This window comes from Sphaeramia orbicularis, chromosome 11 (assembly GCF_902148855.1).
Source record: "Sphaeramia orbicularis chromosome 11, fSphaOr1.1, whole genome shotgun sequence".
Lineage (NCBI taxonomy): Eukaryota > Metazoa > Chordata > Actinopteri > Kurtiformes > Apogonidae > Sphaeramia > Sphaeramia orbicularis.
Genome location: NC_043967.1, coordinates 2,209,158 through 2,224,825, shown reverse-complemented (window position 1 = coordinate 2,224,825; position 15,668 = coordinate 2,209,158). Strand labels below are relative to the sequence as shown.

Genomic DNA, 15,668 nt, shown 5'->3' with positions numbered 1-15,668 from the left:
ACTCGTACCTCATGCTCCTATACACCTGACCCCTGAAGACTTTTTAGGTGTGCACCAGCCTCCATACTTTGGCCTGATGACCACTGAAATAAGTGAAACACCTTTGGACGGACATTTTTTTTGTAATCAACTTCAAAATTTTCAAAACTGCTATTTTTGAACCATATAATGTAGCTTTACCATCAGCACTCACAGCACTGATGACCTTTGGAATAAAACACCTTCAAATACCTCTGGATGGCCAGCTTCAGTGACTTACTCTAGTTCTGGTTTGTAGATATTTTATAAGAAATTTTAATTATTTTCTGAAAGAACACTTTTTGAAGCACATACTATATAGGCCACAGGCCAGGATGGTCCCTCATGCACCCCCCCCCCCCCCAACCACAATCCTATAAATTTGGTATCATTGGATTCCTTGGGATGTCTAGATTACAAATATAACTGGTAACAGTAAAAAAACTGGGACTCACTGTGACATACCCTGGCCCGTGGCCTAAAAGTCTTACCACTCAACCAGTGGAGGATGCTGATAACTGATGGATAAAAAACTACAATATCATGAACCACCTCTGAACAAACATTTTCAATGACCTGGACCACTTTTTGCAAAAATTAAAGGACAGCAAGAGTTCCTGTCTTACACAACTTTATTTATAACAATGGGGTGGGGTCCGCTCTACTGAGCCTGCTGCTGCTGATCTGGCATGCTCCTGATGATGTCAGAATCGCCTAAAAAGCAAAAACACCAGGTCAGTATGTCCAAAGATCAAGTATTCATTAACATAATTACACCTAGCGCAGGTCGGCTTCTTCCTAAAATATCCCCTTTAAGTTGAGAAATATGACCAACAGAGCATTCTGGAACTCAGACTGTTTGTCCTGACTCCACATGGGTTTACTCTAGTGAAACAAAGTACACCTGACACAAAGCAACACATATTCAGCCTGTCTCAAAACAATTTAGTTTTAGTTCATTCAAAAGGTACTCTGTAACAGGTACAGATGCTCTGGCAGCAGGGCTTACAGACACAAGCGTCTTCATTTGTGTGAAGTGTAGCTTGACTTTCCCTCGGGATTAATAAACTATCTATGTAGACAGGAGGAAGCAGTTTGCTTAACAAAAATGCAAACAAATGAAGAGCACCAGCTGACATTAACACAAAATACAATCCTTTCCAATTTGTCTCTTTATATATGCCCCATGTTAAAAGCCTATTATTTTTTTATGCCCGATTTCTGAGTAACTGCTACCAGCAGCATACTGCACCAAACAAATAGAATGGAACATTTAAACAATAGTCAATCTCTACCTAAACCATTCAACATTTTATCATTAACATAATGTGTTATGGTTGTAATGGGCTGTTGTTTGATTCACATCAGGCTACTGGTTCTCTGGATTAGAAGATTTTTTTTAACTGCCAGAGAACAACTGGCACAAGTCTATATTTATTATCCTATTTTTCCATTTGATCAATTATAACTCTGCGTCTTTAAATGTGACTGCTGTGGATCCTAAAAACTTACCGGGATCAATGATCGCCAGTGTGCACACCCTGTAGTACTTTCCACAGGCTGTGCCAAGCTCAATGTTGTTCCCACTGTAGTGGTGGACACCGGTCTTGGCCAGCATGGCATAGTACTCAATCTCAGACTTCCTGCAGCAAGAGAGACAAGAAAGGTGTCAGAAAAGTACAAAGTGCCTGATCTGTGACAAATCTAAACAGACATACATACATCAGCCCATTTTCCAGATTCCAAGGAACTTTTATTACCAGGAACCATTTTACCCGAGTAAAGGAATTCCTGGTTATCTGCTTGCTCTGTGTTTCCACTGTACCTTAAAGTTCCTGAAAATGTATTCAAATGAGGCTCAGTAGGTTTTGAGTCACCAACTCAAAGTCCCACTGAAGTTCTTGTGAGCATATTCGGTGAGGTCAGTGCCGTTTTGTGTGCATTTGCTGAATGTGCCAAGGTTTTTCAGAGTTCACAGACTCCCATCAACAAACTGATCACACTGGATCTAAACCCATCCATACACAACTGGGTGCTGGATTTTCTAACAGACCCCAGTCAGCCAGAATCCAGAACTGCATCTCCTCCACAATCACCCTAAAGCCAAGCTGCCCCCAGGGATGTATTTAAAGCCCTGTTACTCTCACTCCAGACATATGACTGCTCTCCCAGGCACCGGAGCTGCCATATTGTCAAGTTTACAGAAGACACAGCTGTGATGGGACTGATCTCCCAAAACAACAAGAACAACAGACAGGAAGTGAAGCTGCTGGAAGATGGTGTAGAAATAACCTGTGCATCAACACACAGAAGACATAGGAGATGATTGTGGACTACAGGACCACTAAGACTAGACCCACCCCCTCTTCATTGGGAGTGTGGCTGTGTAAGTGGCTTCAGATACTTCAGATACCAGGGAGTCCGCCTCACCAGGAACAAGACCACTTCCTGTCTTGAAAAGAAGACCCAACAACACCTCTTTCTCCTCTAGAGACTGAAGCAGGCTGGACTGAACAGGTCTATCTGAACAGCCTTCTACCGGAGTGAGGTGGAAAGCGTCCTTACCTCCTGTATCACTGTGTGGTATGGCAGTTGCTTAGTTCAGACAGAAAAACTCTATAAAGACTAGTGAATTCTGCACAAAGAACCATCGGCAGCAGTCTGTCCACAGTCAGTGACATTCACAGCAGCAGGAAAAGGACTTCATGCGTCATAAAGGAGCCCACCCACCCTGCACATAGCCTGTTCTTTCACCTGCCATCAGGCAGAAGACTCCATAGCATCAGAGCCAGAACCACCAGGCTCAGAGACAGCTGTTACCTGGACGCCACAAGACTGTTCTCTGGCATTGTTGCCATTAGACATTTAACAATATGAAAATTTCATATCAAGGTTACTGTGACCAAAATTATGACGGTTATCATTATTGCAGTATTGTTGAAATGTGCTCAAAATGTTCAAAAAGTATTTATACACACAGAAATAATTTAACCAAGTTGAATTTTGAAAAAAAAAAAACAAAAAAAAAAGCAATGTACTTTCTGTTGGCAGAAACATTAAAATATTAACCCGTATGAAAGATGGCACCTTATGGCCATAAGAGATTTCTGCACCAGGGGTGGGAATTGATAGGATTTTGTCAATGTCATTGTCAATTCTGCTTACCAATTCTCCAACTGATTCCTGAGTGTTTTTTTGAGTTGGGAAAAAAAGTAGTTGGACAGGTCATAGTGGAGCTTGTTTGACCATTTTATATATAAGAGAGAGAATGCAAAGTTTGTTTGTTTTTTTTTAAAGAACCACACATTTAAAAAACAAAAACAAGATTGAAAATCCAGTCAGGAATTTTACCATGGTTTATCATTATACTGGTAATCATTACATCCCTAGTTGCAATACACCCAGCAATATTCAATCACTTTTATGTTTACATTCCAGTCATTCCCTTCCTCCATGTTCATATTTATAATATTATCAACACATTACTTGTGTTTTTCAATCTTGTTTTTCTATTTTTCATGTGTGGTTCTTTAAAAAAAACAAACAAAAAAATTTAAATCCTGTGGATTGGATTTGTTTCATGTCACATTTGAATGGCAGCAAAGGATCTTGACTATTAAGCTACATTCATACATACTCAGATGCATTACAATCATACGTGTTGTACACAGACATTTGTGCCCAAACTGGGGAAGTTTTAGACAACACTTTCCATGTATGTATTAACACAAATGACTACAGAACTTTTGACACTGCAAGAAAAAGCAAAGTATGTTTCCATCAATGGGTGGATAAACAAGGCTGTGTGGTATTATCAGAAGATGGCTACATGGGTCACAATACAAACTACTACAATAAATAGAGGTACAGCATTATGAAGCAGTTTACCAAATAAATTGGAGTTTCAGCTTGGCCAATCGTCAGACTACACGGAAGGGTGAGTATTTATTCTCTGATTACAACAGTATATACAACATACCAGCTGACTTCAGTACAAACATCTGCATGGTCCACAGTAACACACCCTCAATACGTTCTACAAAACAGCTGATCATGGAATAATTTGGTTCTCATTGGCCTTTATTTCCTTCTGTCACTACCAATTATGTCATCATAGGATCATTCAGGGCACCAGGGATAGGTCAGCTGATCAGTTATGTTAAATGTTCACATTGAGAGAACTTGATGAAGCAAAAGCACCCATTTTCCATTGATGGCATCAACTCTTGAAAAAAAAGGGTAAAGCCACCTCAAGTGTCTCAAAACTACTGCTTAAGATTCTTTTTTTTTATTTTTAATGGTGCAGTTCCATCAAACAAACACAAAATCTCTAACGTGTGTCAAATACGACACTCACATGACCTATTCACTGATATTGCATACAACATGTAAGCCTCAAAGAAAATAAAGCAAGTGCACTTTTATGTGAGAAAAATACACAGGTAATGTCATTCTCACACATTTGACTTGGAACTTTGACATGAGCTACCCTTGGGTTGGTTACTTGAACTGACACAAACAACATTATAGTCTATGATGATGTCTCATCCTCCATCACAATGGCAAGAATCACAGTTCCACATGAAAACAAACCATAGGTTTTAACCACGTGCCTTCAAAATGTACTGATACATAACAGTATGGTTTCATTCACTTTTACAAGTTTCAATGTTTATATTAGTGTTTGGAATACCTGAGGGCTGGGCAGTTGTTGGCCAGGATGACCAGCTTGGCTTTTCCCTGTCGGATCATCTTCTGAGACTGCTTGTAGCCCAGGACATATTTTCCACTCTTCATCACCAGCTGGAGTCTGGAGTTGATGGACTCCATGGACTTTTTCTGAGGGTAAATATATACACACACACACATATATATATATATATATATATATACACACACCAAGTCAGTGACAGCAAACGCACAACTAAATTCAGATTGTTTATTTATTTTACTTTTCTACACGGATCACCCAGCAATCCATTGACCTATGTAAATGATGGCGGGAAACCATGATTTATATTGAAATGGAACAAACACTACAATGTTTAAGATGTTTACGCAGCATACTAGCTTAGTAGCCTACTAGCATCAGTTAGCTATACAGCCGGCGATACTAGCTACATGCTAGACCATGTAGGGCATAACGATGTTTTGACAGCGATAGCAAAACCTCTAACACAAACACATTTACAGACGCAGTTACAAAACACAAAACCCGGTGACGGTAGTAAGTTAATGAGTATTAATACAGTGCTAGTTAGTGGGCCCCGACAGATAAACGTCTCCACGTGAAGCAGCAGCGCGTGCGCTCCGGCCCGTGCGGACCTACTCACCGTTTTCTTTGCGGCCACCATTTTGGCTGTTTAGTCCGGGCTAGCCAACCTGCGGACAAAAGGAGAAGGAGAAAAGCGTTGTTAATCTTAGGATAAAAATTTAGTTGTCTATTTGCCGAATCAATACATTTTTTAATACGAAAGCTCAGAGCCGATCTTACCGTGAGTGTACTCCAATATGGCTTCGGAGCAAAAGGAAGTCCCATGGTGCACTGCGCGTGTTTCTGCCGGAGGCCTGCGCAATGGAACACTGCGCAGATATTTGACTGCAGATGGGGTGGCTTTGTTAAATATACAGCCTTTATTTATATATATATATATATGTCAGGGTAGAGACTGCGATCTGGTAGGATCGGCGATTCTACCAGTAGAGACTCCGATCGTAGTCTCTACCGGTAGAAACTCCGATCCGAACCCTAACCCCTAACCCTAACCCTTCTACTGGCAGGATCGGAGTTTCTACCAGTAGAGACTCTGATCGGAGTTTCTACTGGTAGAATCGCCGATCCTACCAGATCGCAGTCTCTACCCTGACATATACACTGAACAAAAATATAAACGCACCACTTTTGTTTTTGCTCCCATTTTTCATGAGCTGAACTCAAAGATCTAAAACTTTTTCTATGTACACAAAAGGCCTATTTCTCTCAAATATTGCTCATAAATTTGTCTAAATCTGTGTTAGTGAACACTTCTCCTTTGTGCTTTGCTGAGATAATCCATCCACCTCACAGGTGTGGCAGATCAAGATGCTGATTAGACAGCAGGATTATTGCACAGGTGTGACTTAGGCTGGCCACAATAAAAGGCCACTCTAAAATGTGCACTTTTACTGTATTGGGTGGTCCAGGGGGGTCAGAAAACCAGTCAGTATTTGGTGTGACCACCATTTTCCTCGCACAGTCTTCTTCATGAATTCTCTGAAACAGCTTTGGAGATGGCTTATGGTAGAGAAATGAACATTCAATTCACAGGCAAAAGCTCTGGTGGAGATTCCTGAAGTCAGCATGACCAGTGCATATTCCCTCAGAACTTGTGACATCTGTGGTATTGTGCTGTGTGATAAAACTGCACATTTTGGAGTGGCCTTTTATTGTGGCCAGCCTAAGGCACACCTGTGCAAAAATCCTGCTGTCTAATCAGCATCTTGATCTGCCACACCCGTGAGGTGGATGGATTATCTCAGCAAAGAAGAAGTGTTCACTAACACAAATTTAGACAGATTTGTGAACAACATTTGAGAGAAATAAACCTTGTGTGTACATAGAAAAAGTTTTAGATCTTTGAGTTCAGCTCATGAAAAATGGGAGCAAAAACAAAAGTGGTGCGTTTATATTTTTGTTCAGTGTAGATATATTCAATGATGGAACAAGTACGCACAGTTTGAACTCAAAAATACTTTTGCCGCCCTGAAACCAGTCCACCACATGTAGAAGTTGTGTATTTAAAACCTCTGAATTCAAGTTAAATAATTTAGTATTAAAATAAAACATTAAACATAAAACATTCAGTATTAAAAGTAAGAATGTTCATTGTGCAATAAAATGATCCCTGACTGTGTTTACTGGAGGATGAAGTTTTACTGTTGTACATGATTAAGGTCAGTTCGTCTGAACTATTTTATAGACTGTTTAATGATTGTTTAATGCTATGTTTTTCAACCTTGGGGTCGGGAATTCAAATGAAATTTCTAATAATTAATAAAAATAAAAACTTACGAATAAAAATATATGGTGTGTTGAGAGAGAAAATCCCAATACATAAAAGACATGTCAAACTAAGTCTGAAACTGCAGCACTGTGGTTCTGTTTATCTGTTAAATGTTCATTGTGGTCAGTTTCAGATGCTGCAGCTCTTTCACAACTCATAGTTTGAGTTCTTGTTTGTTCAGTATTAATTGTCCACCTTGTAAATCCAAGCTGGACTGACTGGACATAGGAAAATGTACAGGAAGGAAAATAAAATTCTACCTTTGTGCAGTAGCCTACACCTGGATTTACTGCTTTCATCCATAATAATATACATTATATAGACTAAATGTGTCTAAAATTAACTTTTATTTGCAACATATAGCAAACTATTACATGATCCAAAAAAAATTAATTTTAGCAACAAAAAAAAAAAAAAAGTCTCAGTTTTGAATGCCAGAAATTTCTGGTGTTAAAATGGTGTTATGAAGCCAAAAAGATTGGGAACCAAATTCAAAGCAATGTGTCATAAGATCACCATATTTGTTGCTGTCCTGTAAGAACCATGCAACTTTTCATAAGCTCAGCAAAAACAGGCCTGTTTTAAGCTTTGTCACAGTGCATTTTAATTAGGCTAGCTGATGTTTTTTCTTTGACAGAGTATGTTTAGACTATGAAGGAGGAGAGTTTTCTTAGATCAGAAAGGATCACTTCATCTTTAGGTTAGTTACACACATTCACAATCACACATTTGATATTCTGTTTTTTACTGGACAGGAGGAGTATGAAAACTTCTAAGAATCTAAGAAGGGACATAAGCTGTCAGACAAATGTAATAGTGTAAAAAGTATCCCACATCATTTGTCTCTGAGATGCACTGGAGTATAGGTATAAAGGTGCAGAAAATACTCAAGTAATTTAGAAGTTACACAGAAACCCTTCAGTTTCCGTCTGTGCCCCTGCACATTTCAATAAGATAAAAACATTTAACATTTAAATTCCACATGTAAATCATGCATATTGAACGGCCTGCCCTGTCCTGAACTGCTGCCCATATACCTGCAATAAAGCACTCATAGGTGCCACTGTGTCATTTACAGTCTGTGGTCTGATGGTCACACTTTGTATTATTCTGCAGGGGAATGCTTTCACAGTTTTCAGTAAAGATCTCAACAAGTCTTTCAAATTTTTTTTGACTTTTTTAGACAATCAGTCAATCAAATTGTATTTAAATAGCATCACATTATAACAAAAGTTATCTCATGACACTTTGCATTTAGAGCTGGAATAAACTAGACTCTTAAACCAGTTTACAGAAACCCACATTGTCAAAAAAAATAAATAAATAAAAATAAAATCTGTAATTTAACAGAATTTTCACTGATTATTTTACAGATTTTTCCTGTATTTTTAAGGTACAGGAAAATATCAATGAAATGACAAAAAATAGACTGTGATTTTACATGTCAAATGTAAAATAACATGAAAAAACTGTAACTGTGAATAACTAAAATTTAAATTTTTTAAAAGAATTTTTTTTTCACAGAAAAATACAGTTAAAATACATTTGTAAATGTATCGTAATTTCACAAATATTTCTTTTGTGGCGTCTGTCAAACCGCCGGCGGACCTACTCTTACAAATCCAGCCTTTTAACTACTTATTTCTTGCCTTTCAACGCTTACTCACTTGAACCTAACCTCTGAACCGTGTCTATTTAACTTGACGCCGTCAGCCCAAACCTCCATCAGGACAGGTCAGTGTTGTCAGTGGATCCTTACCTGTGGCTGTCACCCACCGCTTCCCGCGCTCTACCCCCGGTATCTTGCTGTTACCACCATGGCGTCATCCTCATCAGCCGGAGAAAGTCCTCTCGTCCAAGCAAACAAAACCCTGGTAAAGGCTTACCAAACTATCGCGGATCTCAAAGAGGAAATACTGCGCCTCTCCGCAGAACTCGCAGAGAAAAATGCCCAGCTCTGTGGTTTCTCCAGCCGCCTTCCCACACTGTCCAGTCTGTTCCTGAAAAGCGCACAGAAGCCCAAAGCCTCCTGTGATGATACGGTGTTTATGGGATCCTTCCTCTGCCTGTCCTCGTCCCCCGTGTTCAACTCCCTGGTCTGAAGTGGTGATTCGTGGCCGCAAAAAGAACCAGTAGAGACGAGATCTCACTGTGGTCTGGGACACCGGTGCCTGAGGTGCCGCTGTAGTCTGCGGCACTTCCGGTGCCTGTGGCACCTCGTCTGCGGCACTTCCGGTGCCTGTGGCAGCACTGCCAGAGGTGCCGGTGCCTGTGGTTCACCATTTCTGGTGCCAGTGGTTTATTTCCAGTGGCTGTGGTACCGCTGCCACTGTTCTATTGGTACAGAGCAGTTTACAGTGCATCATACAACTATACGGACGTTCAAGTCAGGCATGAAGTAAATGTGTTTGTTGGTTATGGAATGGGAGTCAGGCTAATAATGCACACGTAAGTTTGTTCATGAATATAGACCAGATTTTGTTGAAACGAGTACTTTTGAGACTGAGTGAAGCAGACATTTTTCAACTGAAATTTCGTTAGATTAAGATTTTTTTTTTTTTTTTAAAGATACGACTTTATTCCCTCAATATTATGACTTTTATTCTCAATATAGTACGACTTTATTCTCGTAAAATTATGACTCTTTTTGTATTCGACTTTATTCTGATGAAATTATGGGTTTCACCTCGATATTTTACGACTTTACTCTCAAAGTGTCAAGTGTTTTTCTTTTCTTATGTGGCCCTAATACGCCGTCGTAGTTAACAGGTTCTTCCAGTGTGGAATATTTAGCTGATTTCTGGTTTTCCAGTGGAGGACAACTGTCTTGGCGACAGTTAGGGCTGTGAATAATGTTGTTTTAATCAGTGTAATGGTCCATTAGGGGGTGGAGGATGGGGGAGAGAGAGAGAGAGAGAACGTTTATTGGCACAATGTGGAAACATGTTAACCCTGCTCAGGATAGCGGACATGAGTTGTGGCTGCCAGCTCGGCCAGACTCTGTTTAAAACGGATGTATATGTCACATACGTCCGATAAGTTCGAGAATGTGGTGGACAAGGACATGAAATAAACATATCAATTCACTAGAATCCCGTTTCAAACCTGTTGACATTTCATACAATGGTTAGCGCCTACACTGTTGAATTTTGACTATTGACTTTCAAGGCATTAAATAAATTAGTTTTATTTTATCAGACATACATATGCATATTTGTAAAGTGTCATGACATAACTTTTGTTATGATTTGGCGATATATAAATAAAATTTGATTTAATTTGACCAGTATCAATTATTTCTAATTTATTGTGTTCCTTCTGTCTTTATCTTCTTGTCATGCGCTCAAACATGGCTTATACCTTGTTCTTTTCATGACAAATGGCTCCTTATTCCCCCTCAAACATTTTCCATTGCATATCTATGACATTGGATTGTATTAGGATTATACAGGCCCCAGTTTTCCGAAAGCTTTTATTATCACATTTTCGTTAAAGGTTTGCCAAAAAAAAAAAAAAAATAGTGGGAAGAATACAACAATCACCATGCAAACGCAACAACGAAGTCAGTGTTTATAATATGCGAATCTCTTTGTGCAAGTACGCCATCTGCTGGTAATGAGTTGGAACTCCTCTATGTAACACTGACATTGTTAAAAACACCGCTCCGAACAAGGTGCTTCCTTAGCTCACAGTCCAATGTAATTGATAGGAACCCTTGGCACCGCACCATGGCAACTGGCATCATGCCATGGTATCGGGCCGTGGTACCGCAGCGCTTCGGCACCTGGCAACAAGCTGAGCTGTGGTACGGAGCCATGGTACGCGGTGCCGTGCTGGGGTACCTGGCACCGAGCTGTGGCACCGAGCTGCGGCACCGCGGTACCACAGCATGTGGTTGGCACCGAGCCGTGGTACCGCGGTGCCATGACACCTGGCACCGGGCCGTGGTACCCCGGTGCCACGGTACCTGGTTGGCACCGAGCCGTGGTACCGCGGTGCCACGGCACCTAGCGTTGGCCCCGAGGTGCCGCGGCACCTCGTGGCACCAGCCGAGGTGCCGCGAGGTCACTCCGATGGTCCACCCATGGAATGTCCACCTAGAGAGACCAGGAACCCTTCACCTTCAACACCGTCTCCTTGACCACTTTTCCCTCCGACCACCGCCATCCTCGGGGACTCCATCATCCGTAACGTCCGTTTCTTTAACGCCATAACCAGGTGTTTTCGTGGTTCCACCGTCACCTCCATCCTCCATGAACTGCCTCAGCTGCTGCTCTCACTGCCGTCCACCGTTACCCGGATCATAGTTCACGTGGGCTTCAATGACACTTCTCTTCAACAGTCCGAAGTGACAAAGGTTCATTTTAAAAACCTCTTTGATAAACTGAAAGGATCCGGGAAGACTGTTTTCATTTCCAGGCCCCTCCCCTCCTTTGCCCGTGGTGTGGGCCGTTTCAGCCGACTCCTCAGCCTGAACACCTGGCTCCAGTCCGCCTCTGCTCTGAACGGCTTCAGTTTTATTGATAACTTTAATCTGTTCTGGAACCGCCCCTCCTTCTACAAGTCCGATGGTGTCCACCCCTCTAGACTAGGCAGCAGGGTCTGGGCTCAAAACATCCAACACACTGTCCTGACTAAAACCACACCCACACCTATGTGACTATGCCCTCCCTCTTCTGCTGCAGCCACCTGCTCCCCCTGCTGGTCACATCTAATATCACCACGTTCAGAGTCTCCTGTAAAATCTGTAGTGAGAATAAACACCACCCCAACTGATCTCTGCTCCTCTCCCAGGCCCTCACTGTCCACCTGTCAACCAACCACCTCAGTGAATTCCTCTTCTCCTTCCCCATCTCCAGCAGCCTACACCTCTGCCTTGCTCTTCTCTATTCCTGTCATATCCAGGTCTCGTATGGGGTCTCACTCTGCTAAAAGGCATCGTAGGTGGTTGACACAAATCCCATTACACACAGCGGACACGAACACCATGACGTCACCACCGCCTAGTCGGTTTGGATTACTAAATGCACGTTCCATTGCCAATAAATCCTTCTCCCTAAATGAGCTTTTTACCAACAGGAACTTGGATGCATTATTCCTGACGGAGACGTGGCAGAGGGATGGGGAGTTCATTCATTTAAATGAACTGTGCCCTCCTGGCTGCTCTGCTGTTGGTCAGCCCCGCCCCTGTCGCCGGGGCGGTGGCCTTGCTGCAGTGTAACCAGGACAAATACACATGCAGAGGGATGAGCACCGATGACTTTCCCTCATCTGAGTCACAAATGATCAAGACTGGCTCCTCCAGTGTGTTTTACTGTTTCTTAATCTCCCGTCCCCCTGGCCCTGCTGGTGCCTTCTTAAGCGATTTCAGTGATTTCCTAACATCAATAATAAAACTGGAGAAGGTTTTAATTCTTGGGGATTTCAATCTGCACATCGATAACAACTCATCCAGCCCAGCAATGGAACTTTTAGCCATGACTGACACTTTTAACCTCAAACAACATGTATCTGGCCCCACCCACAAGAAAGGCCACACCCTGGACCTGGTTTTCTCATTGGGCTTACACGTCACAAATGTGTGTGTTGAGGATGTCCACTTGAGTGATCATTGTGGTGTGTTTTTTGACTTATGTGTGCCTCTGGAGCCCAAGCCTGCACCTAGAAGGGCCAAGAGGAGGATCATTACAGAGTCCACAGCCCAGGATTTCCGTGCCCTGTTTAACCCTAGTCTTCTTAATGAGTGTCCCGATGTTGATGAGTTTATCCAGTGCTTTGCCACACACTGCAGCTCTATTCTTGACCAGGTGGCTCCCCTGAAAACCAATGTCACTCGTAAGTGGTCTTGTCCCTGGATGAATGAAAACATTTTAAACTTCAGGAGAACTTGTCGCAAAACTGAGCGTCTTTGGAAATCAACCCAGTTGGAAGTACACAGGTTACATCTTAAGGATCTCATAACCTCCTTAAATAAAATGATTAAGGAGGCAAGATCCAGCTACTTCCACAAACTTATAGCCACAAACAAGAAAAACCCCAAAGTAATCTTTGACACAATCCAGTCCATTGTGTCCCCTGCTGTCCCTGCTGCCCCTGTGCTCTGTAAAGCTGACAGCAATGACTTCCTAAAATTTTTTTACAGACAAGATCAGGGAGATTAAACACAATATCCCACCACCCTCTGGCCGTCTGACCCGAGCTGATCCCCCTCTGCAAACCTGGTCCTCTTTCGACCCTGTGATACTGAAGGACATCTCGGCACTTTTATCCAAAACGAGACCCTCCTCCAACTCTGCAGACATCCTCCCCCATAAGCTCCTTGTCGGTGTCTTTGACACAATTGGACCATGGGTCACAAAGTTTTTTAACCTGTCGCTCACAACTGGTTTGTTTCCCAGCTCCTTCAAACAGGCCATCATAGAACCTAAACTAAAGAAAACCACACTGGACCCCACAGACTTCAAAAGCTACAGGCCCATTTCAAAGCTCCCCCTATTGGCCAAAATCCTTGAGAAGGCAGTGTCTAAACAACTGACAGCTTTTCTGGAGACACACCAGATCTATGACACTTTTCAGTCTGGGTTTAGACAACGCCACTCAACACAAACTGCACTATTAAAAGTGTCTAGTGACATCCTGATGGCGGCCGACTCCGGGAAATCCACAGTCTTGGTCCTGCTAGATCTGTCCTCGGCCTTTGACACAGTGGACCATACCATAATGATTGAGAGACTGAGGGACCTGGTAGGGATGTCAGGTCCTGTGCCAGACTGGTTCTCCTCTTACCTGACCGGCAGAAGCTTCACTGTGTCAATAAACAACTTCCAATCTGACTCAGCGGATCTACTGTGTGGTGTGCCCCAAGGCTCTGTCCTGGGACCAGTCCTATTCTTACTCTATGTCCTCCCACTTGGCCACATTATCCGACAGTACAGTGATGTCTCCTATCATCTATTCGCAGATGACATCCAGATATACTGCTCCTTTAACTCCTCTGAGCCCCACAAACTGAGTTCCTTAATCATCTGCTTGTCAGAGCTGAAGCAGTGGCTAAATGAGAACAGCCTCCAGCTGAACTCCAGCAAAACTGAGACCCTCATCATTGCCCCGGATAGTGCAATCCCAGGGATCAAACATCACCTTGGAGACCTGAGTTCCTCGGTAAAGACAAAACTGAGGAATCTGGGTGTCATCTTTGACCAGGACATGTCTTTAGAATTTTACTCCAAACACCTAGTGAAAAACTGTTTCTTCCAACTCCACAACATCTCCAAACTCAGGTCTGTGGTGTCCATCAATGAGCTCGAGATGATCGTTCACGCTTTCGTATCTTCTCGCTTAGACTACTGCAACAGCCTGTTTACATGCTTAAACAGAAGGAGCTGGCCCGTCTACAGTTTGTCCAGAACTCTGCTGAAGGCTTCTGACCCGAACAAACAGGAGAACCCACATCACTCCCATTCTTAAATCTCTCCACTGGCTCCTGTTCTATATCGTTTTCATTTCAAAATTCTTGTGCTAACTTTCCGGGCCCTACATGGCCAGGCCCCTGCATACATTGCTTCTCTGATCCAGCCCTACAGCTCGACTCATAGCCTGAGGTCTTCAGGACAGTACCTGCTGATGGTTCCACGCACCTGTTTTAGCACATGCGGTGACAGGTCTGTTAAAGCTGTGGCACCACGTCTATGGAATGACCTGCCTCTACACCTACGGTCCATGGACTCTGTAGAGAGCTTTAAGAAACACCTCAAAACCCTCCTGTTCAAAAAGGCTTTTTAGTCTCCCACCTGACCCAGGACCACCACAGACTGATTACACTCTATGTATTCATCATAAAGTACTCCATGCCCCCCGCAGTCCCTCTATATCTCTATCGCTCTCTCTTTTCTCCTCCTTTACTCTCTCTCTCTCTCTCTCTTTAACCCCAACTGGTCAAGGCAGACGTCCATCCTCCAGGAGTCTGGGTCTGCTCCAGGTTTCTGCTGTTAAAGGGAAGTTTTTCCTTCCACTGTCACCAATCACCAGTGTTTGCTCCTGAAGGATTCTGTTGGGTCTCTGTAAACTTAATTTGATTCTGATTTGAACTGATAAAGCACTTTGTGACTCTGTCTGTCAAAAGTGCTCTATAAATAAAATTTACTTACTTACTTACTTACTTATTTACTTACTTTTCTATTTATGGATTAAACTGTTAATTTAAAGTTTAATACTGTAAAAAATAAAATAAAATGAGATAAAATTACTGAAAATTAACTGTAAAAAAAAGTATCTGTCCTGTAAGTTTACCAAGACTTGTTTGTTAATTGACAAATATCTTATGTAATTATGGGAAGTTTCACAACAAAAATGTTGAATAAATGCATTTTTGTGAATGTATAACATGTATAAGCACTGATAAACTGTCCAAATACAGTTTTTATCAGTGGATTGGACAACTGAGTCTCATTGAAAACTATTTATATTTACAGGTAATTTGATTGTTTTAATACATGAAAATATTCTTTATTAAACATTAAAAAGTCAAAAATGCAAAATGTCATGTAAAGTTAGGGTAAAAAAAAAAAAAGTATTTTAATTATGGAAAATTACCGTATTTTTATGAGA

The 15,668-nt window shown here is 41.9% G+C and overlaps 1 protein-coding gene across 1 annotated transcript; it reads right to left on the bottom strand.

Moving 5' to 3' along the window:
• Positions 1-635: 635 nt before the first annotated feature.
• On the bottom strand, positions 636-5,609 carry rpl30 (ribosomal protein L30). The gene is made up of 5 exons (XM_030147656.1): positions 5,513-5,609; positions 5,352-5,400; positions 4,712-4,857; positions 1,531-1,661; positions 636-732 (listed from the first exon to the last, which is right to left on the bottom strand). The coding sequence occupies exons 2-5, from the start codon at positions 5,370-5,372 to the stop codon at positions 680-682; spliced, it is 351 nt and encodes a 116-aa protein (XP_030003516.1). The 5' UTR covers positions 5,373-5,400; positions 5,513-5,609; the 3' UTR covers positions 636-679.
• Between the last annotated feature and the right edge of the window lie 10,059 nt (positions 5,610-15,668).